The following is a 12,368-nucleotide window of genomic DNA, read 5'->3' as shown; positions in this document are numbered from 1 at the left end:
GCTAATAAGGCGAGCAAGGCAATGCAGCTTTATATCATATTATATTATATTATATATATATATATAGAGCACATTTCATCCACAGAGGGGCAGTTCAAATTGCTTTACATAATTAGACACAAAATACAATAAAAATGTAATTGTGGGGACTAGTTTTGCAAGGTGTGAGTAAGCAAAGCGTCCGGAGGGCTTCTGTTGTGTTAATTGGCTTCTTCATGCAGCTTCTCTCTCTCTCTCTCTCTCTCTGTCTCTCTCTCTCTCTCTCTGTCTCTCTCTCTCTCTCTCTCTGTAGTGTTTGAGAAAACCTCGGCCACGGTGCTCGCCTTGCGCTGTAACCGCGCCTTCTGCGACGAGGTGACCACGGGCCAGAAGTGCGGCGTGGTGCTGGACCAGACGTCTTTCTACGCCGAGCAGGGAGGGCAGATCTTCGATGAGGGCTACATGCTCCGGGAGAATGACTCCACAGACGACGTGAGTGGGACACGATGAGGGAAGGCTGCAGGAGGCGCTTCTGGGTGTGCTGCTGCTTCTGGGGAAGGGAAAAAAATAATGAAGTCTGAGCCTCACGTGGGCTGAACAGTTTAACAGCCATTAATTCAGTAAAATCTGCACTCAGTGCCAAATCCTTCATCTGGGACATTTTTATTATAGGCTTTTGTCCTCCATTTTGCTTTTTTCAAATTTCTACATTCTTCTGTAGATATAAAATGGCCCCTCAGAAGAGCTGTAAAGATGAGATTAGAGAACTAAGGCTGCTCAGAAAAATAGCACCGTGGTGGAGCCTGAATAAATGAACTAAATGAGCGGTTTATTCACTTTTGGGCTCTGACAGATGTCAAAATCCTTGTGATGAGATACAAATTGATGCCATCTCTTCCGCACAAAAAAATCACCCGAAGAGCATGAAAATGTAATTTATTTGTTTTTCCTTTTCATATTCACACACCAGGTAGTTTGCAGGAGAACACTATTCTGTCTCTTAAAACCAATACATCATCAGCATGACACTTCCAGATATTTGTTTGCTCCGTGAAACTAGTCAGATTTATACCTATTCCTAACAGAAAACAATGCAGGTGAGCAAAATATAAAAGGCCTGGCAGGAACAAATGAAGCAGGCAATACAATTTTGCATAAGAATTTGAAGACTACATTTGTTTTAACTTATAAAAGCCTCATTAACATCTGCGATATGGATTGACATTTAAGGCAGAGACATATAAAGACAATTTATCGATCTGAAGGCGCAGGTCCTAAAACATTCAGTAATCAGAGGCAGGCAGTGCCCAAAACTGTGCTTGTCCACTGTAACTTAACCTGTCATTAATCCAACAACAGAGGTAACCCTCAGTATTAATGAGAAATAAACAGAAGCTAGTCTGTCGTGATGCTGCTTTTACTTTTTATCCTCATCTGCAGGAACAAACACCTCACCTCAAACTGAAACGCAAACCATTTATGTTGATTTCAAGCAAAGTTTTTCCTCATAACAATAGAAACTTTGTGCCGGAGAAAAGCTGTTGTGTGTGTGTGTGTGTTTCAGCGGATGGAGTTCTCGGTGCAGGACACGCAGGTCAGAGGTGGCTACGTCCTCCACATCGGGACGGTGTGCGGGAAGCTGAAGGTCGGAGACCGCGTCACCCTGCATGTAGATGAGGTGAGAGCCTACACACACACACACACACACGCACACGCACACACACGCACACGCTGGGTTTGAAAAAGATAGAAGGGTTCTCATTGCCCCTGAACATTCTTGAAAGGCTTTTTGCAGTTGAATAAAACAATGTCAAGGCATTGAATTTTTTTTGAAAAGTACTAAAACTAAGTTAAAAAAATTAATAATAATAAGTGATTTTAGGAAAATTAATTAGACTCTTACTTCTGGGACCCTGGCTATCCAAATAGCAAGATAAAGCCCTTCTGCTCTCCCCTCTCACCTTCCCTTTACTAATGGGCATTAACTTTTCATAGCACATTCATAAGATATTGAGCGAGACGTCTCCAGGTCTTTTATTGCCTCTGCATTTAGCCGAGACTCTTTACCGTCCACTGTTGCTGTTTTTTCGTTATTTTTGTAAATTAATTCATTTTGTTTGTCTTCAGGCTCGTCGCAGGCTTGTCATGAGCAACCACACCGCTACGCACATCCTCAACTTCGCCCTGCGGGGGGTTTTGGGTGAGGCCGACCAGAGGGGGTCCCTGGTCGCCCCCTCCCGCCTGCGCTTCGACTTCACAGCCAAAGGCGCCCTGAGCACCGGGGAGATCCGCCGCACCGAGGAGATTGCGTGCACAATGATCCGACGGGGCGAGGTCAGAGAGGAATATAAATTTTTAAGAATCCTGACAGATAACGGCACGCAGTGTGTTATGAGTGTATGAATCTTAAGTGACTGAATGTGAGTTGCTGGAAAAACTGCAGGAGGATGTTGCCTCTGGCAGAAGCTCATAGTTTATCTGGCTGTTTTTTTTTTTTTTTTTTTTTTTTAAATGAGACCTGCTCTGACACTGTGACTGAGCACCGGGAATATTTTATCTCTCTGAATGATTTCCGTCTAGTTGAAGATAAAAATGCGCTGCTTACAGGAACATCATCAGGCTGATAAGGTGGTCTTAAATGCTTCACAGACTGTAATTTTCTTAAATGTTTAGAACAAAATTGGAGACTTTCCACAGAATTTGTCAACCTCACTTCCTGCGTGTGGACAAAGTTGCAAAAAATGAATATTAGGTATTCCAGCTGCAGAACACATGTGATTAGTGTTTTCTCCTGTTGAAAAGATTGTCAAAAGGATTACACACTTCAATTTTTAATTTGGATTGAACAAGTTTGCTTTGTTTGAAGCATTTCACCGGGACTGGGTTATTATTCCAGTTATCAATGAAATATTAAGCTTCATATAAACATCAGCTACTGACACTGGCCTGTCCCTCTCTCACACACATAAACACACTCGGCCGCTTTGCACTTCTTCCATCGTGTTTCGGTTGATTTCCTCTCACAGTGAAGACAACATGGAGCTAGTCAAAACCTGAGCAGCTTCACAGATACATTCATTTGTCCAAGAAACTGTACAAACTGCCAGATGTCACTGAGTTCACGTTGAGAAATCTCCAAAACATCCGATTGGAAGACAGCGAACATGTCGATGGAGGAATCACTTTTTCAGAGAATAAAGACACAGCTGCTTCAGGTTTATCTGGGCTTTGGTGGTGCAGAATCAATACAAACTTGACACGCCGACCCACCAACACTGAACCATAAATGTTTTCACCGCTGTAGAAAACTGTGTTGTAGCTACAGAGCCGGTTCAGTGCAGAGCCATAAGTCAGCCTTATCTCTCGTGCTCTGTAGTCTGTTTTATACAGAAATGCTGCCAACAGAAGCCAAGATTCAGACGCCTGATCACACCAAGACTAACATTTACTTTTATTTTTCGACATCCTTTCCTTCCCTCCAGAATGTTTACGCCAAGGACGCCCCACTGGCACAGGCCAAAGCCATCCAGGGTCTGCGCGCCGTGTTCGACGAGACCTACCCCGACCCGGTCCGCGTCGTGTCCATCGGCGTCCCCGTGGAACAGCTGCTCAGTGAACCCAACTGCAACGCAGGATCGGTCACCTCCATTGAGTTTTGTGGTGGAACGTGAGTATACAGCTACTTATTTATTCTTGTTTTTTTTTTTTTTATATATATATAAGGTGTTTCTTACTACAGAAATATTACAGGTGACAGTGTGAATGTGTGTGTTGCCTGACCCTCTCAAACCCGCTGGAATAATTCAATAATCTGAGCCTTAAGATGTTCGGGTCGAGCTTGTAATAACTTTCAGATGTTAAACAAGAAATTGACGACACATAAAACAAAGGGCGCACTGAGCTCTGTTTTGTTAAATACCTGTTTACCCTTTTTTTTTGCGTGGAAAGAGGACTGGCAAAGTAGGAATTTGAATTTTATGGTGTAACTGTCTGTTTTGCTGTGCATGTGTCTCTCTCCTTCACTCTCTCTCGTCAAAAAAACACCAACCTGCAAATGGAAATGACATGCTAATCAGCATGCAGAACTGAAGTGGGCAGGCGAGATGCATGTGGAGACAGGGCCTTAGAGCGGTCTGCACTTTTTACTGTAGTTGCTGATGCAACTTAACAGCAGAGTTACAGTACTGCATGTTCTTCTTTGCTTCTGCTGTACTTTCCCGCCATGTGGCTTTATCTGGATTCAGCCCGTCAGCCTCTGAACCCCGGTGCTCCATAATTTTCTCTAATTAAAGATAATGACAGTGTGTATTGTTTTAGCTTGACAGTGAATGCCTCGTCAAGCATTCATTGAGGTGAATTCCACAAACGTCTCAGCAAAGTGAGACGTGAAGAAATGTGGCGGGAGGGAAAATTCACAGCCGCCGCGGACTCTCCCTTTTTCTTCATCTCAGTTAGGGTTAAGCTTTGATTATTCTCTTGTTGAGCACTAAAGACCTGTGATTACTGTGCATCTCTGTCTTGGCTCTGACTGGAGTTAAATCATGTCACACATAAACACAGAGTCATTATATCGTTCTGTAAATGCGTGCCTGAAGCTAACAGCGAGCTTCATCTAAATTATTAATTTTGTTTGTGTGTGTGGTTTGTTTTGTTTTGTTTTTTTTGCTTTTAAGGTAAAACATGTTTTTATGTCAGCATTTTGTCGCCCTCAATTTGCTGAGGTGGCTCAGATTAATGACTTTTAAAAAGTCTGTTACTGGTAGTAAAATTCGCCTGAGTGACTGGATACCAAGTCAGGTCCTCCTGCTTTTATATGCATCTGTTTTTGTTGAGCATCGAGTTGCCTCTGATGAAAGTATTTCAAGTGCTGGGGAGAAATCAAATTTGCATAAAGCTTGTTTTCCGTGTGCAAGTCGCACTGACTGCAGCCACTTCAGGTCTTAAAATATTCCAGTTTAGCGAAGTGCTGCTGTGGGTCATGATGCTGTCTTTGATGTTGTTTTATCTGCAGCCGCTTCAAAGAATCTGTTGTCTCTGCCGCTGTCGCTGCTGTTGTTTTATGATGTTCGCTCTCCTAGTCTTGTTCCTCTTCCTTCCCTCCACTCCTCCTCCTCCTCCTCCTGCCTTCCAGATTTGTGTAACTGTGTGTAATCTCACGTTGGTTTCTGTTATCTGCAGCCATCTGGAGAACGCGGGTCACGCTGGCCCGTTCGTTATCGTCTCTGAGGAGGCCATCGCTAAGGGCATCCGCCGCATTGTCGCTGTGACAGGAGCAGAGGCCCAGAAGGTCAGCGTGAACGTACACACACACACATACACACACTTATACACTTATGTGTGCCCAACCAACTAGAAAAGAAAAAAGCTCTAGGAACCACTTTGAAAAAGTTAAAAGTTTTTGGTACATTTTTTTAAAAGGTTGACATTAGCCGTGGTTTAATGTTCTCACAGTTTATGGCTCTACCTCCTCCGTCTGTAGTGAAATCATTATTTTGTCCGAGTGTCTTAATGGTGAACCGGTGGTGGGTCCTTGTCCTGGCGAGTCTTCCCACACATGACGGCAGAACACTTTGTATTTTAATGAGAACGGGTTTGCATTTCTTCTTTTCGGAGAGGAGGAGGACCCTTGTGCTGTGTTAATGAAACAGTTGATAAAACTTTGATGAGGCCTGTTTCAGTTGTGGTTCACTCAGAGGTGGAAGGGAACATCTTGCATTTTCCCGCTCGCCAAGCCTCAAGGAAAAACTAATCTTCGCTATTTTTAGGCAACAGTTCCAGTTTGATGTTTCTTCCTCTTAGCCTCTTCTCCTCCACACCTTCACCTTCACCTCTCTCTCTCTTTATCTCCCCCCTCCTCACCCTCTCTCTCCCTCCTGTCCTCCCTATCTCACATTTCTGTCTCCTTTCAGGCCAAGAGGAAAGCTGATGCTCTCTCTCAGTGTCTGTCTGAGCTGGGAGACAAGGTGAAGGCCCAGAAAGCCCCCAACAAGGACTTACAGAAAGAGATCACTGATGTCAATGATGTAAGTGTGTGTGTGTGTGTGTGTGTGTGTGTGTGTGTGTGTGTGTGTGTGTGTGTGTGAGAGAGAGAGAGATTCTTTAGGTTTCTGGCAATTTGATTGCGAATGTTAAGTTATCGATTTTGATTATTTCCCACCAAAATAAATAACTTTGTATTTATTAATTTTAGTAAATTTTCAACCAAAGGGATCAGCATGAACAGTGAAAATGTCAAACTATAGAAACACATAAAACGATTTTGAGGAATAATGTTACCCCTCACAAAAATATTTGTCTTTATAGGAGCTCTCACTTGAGCACAAGTAAGTGCTAAATGAGTAACAGGATTTTTTTTGGTTAGTTTTGTTGCCAAGATTTTATTTTTGCATTGCTCTTTTTACAAATTGCATGATTTCTGTCCAGCTCTAGTTGGCATTCCCCCTTATGCAAATCCAAAGTGTGGCCACACATCTGCTGTTGGCACAGAATCTGCTGGTCAGATTCTTCTTCTTCTGCTGCTTTATTACTTAAATACTTCTCCAGTGTTAAAATGTCTCTGACGTTGTGTCGCCCTGCTGATGTGACTCGCAGCCCGGCAATATGTTTTTCAAAGGCAGAAAAAAAATGCATAAAACCCTTTTACAGCCAGTGGAAATAAAGGAACAGTCTACCACATCAGTGTTGAAATAAAATTTGTCATTTAAGTTTAAAAAGTGTTATACTGAGCGCCCTGCATTGTTGTCCAAAATTCATCACAATGCATTGATGCTGTAATTATTGTCCCACATGTCTAAGAAAGAACAGAAGACAGTAAATTGGACACATCGACCTCCTCATGCTGGAAAATCCTCTGTGAAAGGACTGGTTTGTCTGCTGTGGCATTGACGTGTCTGTGCTCTCTGCAGACAATAGGCCAAGCGATGATCGCCCAGTGGCAGAAGGACGAGATGAGAGACACCCTGAAGAGCCTGAAAAAGACCATGGACGACCTGGACCGCGCCTGCAAGGCCGACGTGCAGAAGAGAGTCCTGGAAAAGACCAAGGAGGTGATCGACACCCGACCAAACGAGACACTGCTCGTCATGGAGATGGAGAGCGGAGCCTCAGCTAAGGTGAGACTCCCCACAGGATTACACAGGATTATACAGGCTGTCTGCAGGTCCTCACAATGTCTTAAATTCAATTTTAAAAGTCTTTGAATAGTAGTGAACTTGAATTTTAATTTCAGCATTAACTTTATCTAATTTTATCCATCTGCAGTTTGTCAAAATGAGTCCATTTCTACCGCCGATCAACATTTGTGATGTTATAAAACTGTTCACTGAAGCTTCTCCTGCCTCTGTACTGACCTTCTGTACTTACCTGCTTGTACTGACATGTCATGTTTACCTGTGGAGAGAAATCTAAGAAAATCCCTTGTCTTAGCTGTCCCAAGTCCTTGGTAGATTTATTTCAGCATTAACTTGCTATGTTACCTAAGTAAACTGTTACAATAAGTTTATTCTCATCTATCAACTATCATTTAGTTAATTTCTGGCCATATTCCTACCTAAAAACGACCCCTGCACAGGATCAATATATAGTACTTGTAGTATATATAATACATTTAGACTTTCTTGCAGTGATTATTTGAACTGTGAAAAGATGATTTGTCCAAAAGTCAGTGTTAAATTGAGCTAAACTTTGTCTCAGCAAAAGTTTCAAAAGCATTACATTTCTCTTGATGTGATAGCTGTTGATGGCCTCTAGTCACTGTTCTCTGACGTAAATGCTCTGAAAACTGATTGAGATTCAACTTCCAAAATGATCCGCAGACAATGAGGACATATGAGTCTTCTCTGTCTGTTGTGAGTCAGAAAAATCTTAAAAAAGCTCCGCAGAGAGGCCGTTTGGAAGCCAGTTCAGTAGATAAAAACAAGATTTCAGTTTAAGATCCCGATACAACATGAGCTGGGTTGGTTTGGGAGGCTGTAAAATAGTCAGAAGGCAACTGGGAGGATCCTCTGCCATTACAGTCCAATGCTGCAGACTCACTGCCTGCTCCAGCGTTTACTGAGAAACTAATTAACATCAGGCTACAGCGAGACACTCAAGTCACACAGCAGGATGTTGGAGAGGAAGGTTGGGTGATAGGACAAATTACATCTGGAGTCTATGCTGAATCCCATGCTGGTGGTTGTTTTTTGGCAAATTCACCATTCCTCAGTGTTTCCTCTTAATGTATTAAAGTGTGGCGACCTGCCAGAGTTTTAATTTCTACCACCACAGTCACAGTTTCAGTGTTGTCAGTCATAGGCTTATCTGGCCCGCCGTCACAATATCAGCACAATCGCCAATTAACCAAGAAAATTTCGTTAATATATAGAATTTGTCTAAAAGCACCAGTGTGGATTAAGTCCACTAGTGATGCTGTAGCGCACACCAGGAAAACCGGGTCCCTATGTTAAGGGTACTTAAAGGCACTCCCAGGGAATGTAGGATTAAAATGTCTTTATTGCAAAGTGGGCATTATGAAACATAGAAGCAGCCCGCTGGGGCCTACGTGTTGCGTCTCGCCAGCCTCTGAAAGCTGGAAAGCATAGGCCCTGTGAATGTCTTTGAAGTACAAGGACCCTGAAGACTGCTAGCTCTAAAAAAAAAAAAAAAAAAGAAATGAAAAGCACCACAGGATCCAACACACCCAAGACGCACTACATTTTTCCCCTTTCAGGTCCTCATGTTGTTTATGTAACATGTTCAGTGTTTCCCACACACGTTATACTTGGGCCCAGGTGTGTGAACGACCAATCAGAGTTCCTCATTAATGTATTAAACTGTGTCGCTCCATCACAGTTTAACTTCTCGTGCCACGGTTTCACCCGTCAGCGGATGAGACGAGGAGACGGACTGGATCCGAACCGTCCTGCAGGAGAAGAAATGAGAAGTTGAGGCTGTTAAAATGCAGAGTGTCTGTCTCTGCGCTGCACATGCTGCCAGGCTGTCTCATGGCTTATCTAACTGGGTTATCGCCATGGGAACAAACGAGCTGTATGGCCCATTAGCTCTGACCTTGAGATATCAATAGTGCTGATTAGGAATCTCTCCTTCTGTCTCTCCCTCCCTGTTTCTCCTTGCCTCATATTTCTCTCCCCCTCTCCCCACCACCATCACCGCCACCCCCTTTTTCATCTCTCAGGCTCTGAATGAGTCCCTGAAGTTGCTGAAGACTCAGTCGCCTCAGACCGCCGCCATGCTGTTCACTGTCGACCCCGACGCCGGCAAGATCATCTGCCTGTGCCAAGTCCCGCAGGTAACACACACACACACACACACACACACACAGGGAAATTTGATGTACAGTTGTCCCTCGCTGTAACGTGGTTCACCTTTCGTGGCCTCGCAGTTTCGCAGATTTTTTTTAGTGCAATTTTGCATGTTTTTTTTTTTTTTTTAAACAGCGCATTGTGTTCTGCGTCCTGATTGGCTAAGGGACTGTAGAACATTGTCAATCAGTCTCCTCCGTGCCGTGTCTCCTGTACAGTACAGAATGCGTTCATTCTACAATACTGGACTTATTTTTCTACGAAGGTTTGAACTTTGAGAGTTTAAACAAGAGAGAAAAGTGAGAAAATGTTAACGCCTGTCTGAGAAAAGTGTATAAAGTGTGTCGTGAGGGGTTTTACAGTCTTAAAACATCTAGAATAATTGTAAAAAATAAAGCTGACTACTTCGCGGATTTCGCCTATTGCAGGTTATTTTTAGAACGTAACTCCCGCGATAAACGAGGCACCACTGTATATGTATGTGTAGGGAGCGGCTCAGTGCCACATCTTTGTTTATGTGACCTTTTTTTTTTGCTTTTTTTTCCCATCTCTCCCTTCCCATCCTTCACCTTCGCGGCTGCAGGAGCTGGCAGAGCGCGGACTGAAGGCCAACGAGTGGGTACAGGAGCTCTGCCCCCTGCTGGACGGCAAAGGAGGCGGCAAGGACATGTCAGCCCAGGCGACAGGCAGGAACACGCACTGCCTGCAGGAGGCGCTGCAGCTGGCCAACAAGTTCGCACAGCTCAAACTGGGGGAGAACTAGAAGCAGAGAGGGGGCCGGTGGAGACGGGAGAGAGGGATGGAGGAGGAGGAAAAATGTCACTGGAGGGGAAGAGAAGAGTAGAGTCAGAGAGAAAGAGGAGGATGTAACGAAGGAGAGGCAGACTGAAGCAGGCTTTATGAGGGTGAGTCAGGTTCAGACAGAGTTAAGACTGACAGATATCCTTCCTTTCTTCCTTCCTTCCCTCCTTCCTCATCTCCTCTTCCTTCCTTCACCTCACAGATTAGGGAATGATCTGCACTTCCGCTCCCACCACGAAACATGACCACTGTAACTGAGCCTGACAGTACAAGAGCCAATGGCAGATTAATATTAGCAGTAAGTTTGCCCCGCTAAAATTCATCTCTGTGGAAATCAGAACTTGCTAAAACCCGTACGCACATCCTCTCATGTTTTAAAAAGAAAAATAAAAAAGGGACGCCGCAGCCGAGACAGGCGGTTAGCTAGCACATCCGCGTCGACCTGCTCCACAGTTGCATGTTTGTGAGGACGAGCGGGGCTTGTGCTTTCGTTGTTCGGTTGATGAACTGTCATAAAAAAGCTACTAATGTTGAGCAGTGCAGCCTCTTTACTGCAGGGTACAGTTACGATGATTTAAAAGGAAGAAACTTGTTTCCCCCGTTAAAGTTCTTCTCCAAATATGACGTTTAATGAAAGGCTGAAGCATTTTGTCTGTTCTCTGCATCTCGCTCTCCTTTTTTTTTTTCTGCCTCTGTGTTTGTGTTTCATCTCATCGCACCTCCACGACCCCTCCCTGCTTTCAGGGCTGTGTACGAACTGCAGCACTTCTCCCCGATGACCCTGAAATCAGTTCTCAGTGTGTCATAAAAGCACTTCAATGCGTCGGGTGGAAAAGTTCATCAATTGGTTATTTCTGCTGACGCCCGTCCTCGTCTTTGAAGATCAACCGTCGTCACCTCAAAGGGTTTGGATTCGGTTTTCTGGGGTCGCAGCGGCTCCGTCCATCTGTGCCAGCGAAAACCTGTTCTCTCCTGCGATTGGTTATCGGAGTACTCGTACGTGCAGGTGTAAGCCAATCAGAGCTGCAGCCTCATTAGTCAGAATCAGTAGCTGTATCATAGTCTCAGTGTCCAGATAACAAGCCATTATCTGTCAAGTGTAATATGTCAATGTTATTAATTTACTAAATGAATAATGGATTAATTGAATAAATGACTTGAACTTGCCCAAATGATTACAATGTGTAATTTCATCATTCTGACATTTAAAAGCAATACAATGCAAAATGCGGGAAATAATGTTTTTGTTTCCCACTGAAGCTGCTGTTTGTCTGTCTGGGTTTGGAATAAATACCACTGGGAAATAAGTTACGTAACATCTAACTTGTTCTTTTCTAATGTGATATTTCTGTCCAGGGGTCATTTTCATAGCAGAGACAGATTTATCTGAACTTGAAATGTTGGTTCAGGAGAAATCCGGTCAGTTATGAGATTTGGAGTCCCTGAACAAACAAACAGATGTGGTGTAAACTAGGAATGTTAATAAATAAATAGATAGATAGATATACTTTATTGATCCCAACCAGGGAAATTCTGGTGTTCCAGCAGCAACAGTAGAAACATATAATAAAATTAAATAAAAATAGAATCAAGGCTAAATATTTACTATAAAGACTAAAAACTAAAAATAGACAATAAGGGCTAACCTAAGAAAAAGAAAGAGAGAGATATGAGATGTGAAATCATTAGTCATTAATCGCTTAACATTACATTAAAAGTATTAACAAACTTAACATTTTGATTGTTCATAATAATAGTCAGTGATTTATTTATGATGTAGGCTATTTCCCTCAATTTTTTCCCATCTATTTTTCAGTGATAAGGGGTATCTATTGGTACATTGACACATTATAGGGTAAGTGACAGTCAACAAGCACCATTTTGTGCACTACCTGCCTCTCATTACTAAATATTTTGGAACTGGAGCCTTCAGATCAAAAAAAAAAATGTATACAGTATGTCTGACTGATGTGATGTCCAGCTTTCTCTCAAATGCCAAACACTCTGATAGAGGAAAAACACACCTTTGGTCTACATGTTAAGAGGCAAATCAAAATGTTGAATAAGCCAATCGATCAAAGCCTAGAATAAACTCCTCATTACGTTAGAAAGATCTGGAACCGATTAATCTTCCGCCCGTCACTCTGTGTGGTAAACGGTTCTCAGCATCCTCACATTAAATAAACTGTGTGCACAGGCTCATCCGTCACGTCGCCTTTGTCGTTCAGATTTTCTTTTCTAGGCAAATGTTTAATCTGAGTGAAGCGGCATTTTGTGATTTTTTTA

The 12,368-nt window shown here is 43.1% G+C and overlaps 1 protein-coding gene across 1 annotated transcript in view; it reads left to right on the top strand.

The window, feature by feature from the left end:
• Positions 1-11,257, top strand: part of LOC115360657 (alanine--tRNA ligase, cytoplasmic) — a 29,986-nt gene extending 18,729 nt beyond the window's left edge. Inside the window, exons 12-20 of the mRNA XM_030053709.1 lie at positions 293-471; positions 1,544-1,657; positions 2,107-2,313; positions 3,462-3,646; positions 5,158-5,266; positions 5,889-6,002; positions 6,885-7,091; positions 9,155-9,268; positions 9,865-11,257. Of these exons, the coding sequence (XP_029909569.1) occupies positions 293-471; positions 1,544-1,657; positions 2,107-2,313; positions 3,462-3,646; positions 5,158-5,266; positions 5,889-6,002; positions 6,885-7,091; positions 9,155-9,268; positions 9,865-10,044 (1,409 nt within the window). The 3' untranslated portion in view covers positions 10,045-11,257. The remainder of the gene's footprint in view (positions 1-292; positions 472-1,543; positions 1,658-2,106; positions 2,314-3,461; positions 3,647-5,157; positions 5,267-5,888; positions 6,003-6,884; positions 7,092-9,154; positions 9,269-9,864) is intronic.
• Positions 11,258-12,368: the final 1,111 nt, after the last annotated feature.

The sequence above is a fragment of the Myripristis murdjan genome, chromosome 6 (assembly GCF_902150065.1).
Source record: "Myripristis murdjan chromosome 6, fMyrMur1.1, whole genome shotgun sequence".
In the NCBI taxonomy this organism is placed as follows: Eukaryota; Metazoa; Chordata; class Actinopteri; order Holocentriformes; family Holocentridae; genus Myripristis; species Myripristis murdjan.
Note: the sequence above shows the minus strand (reverse complement) of the source record. Positions and strands in the feature narration are given on the sequence as shown.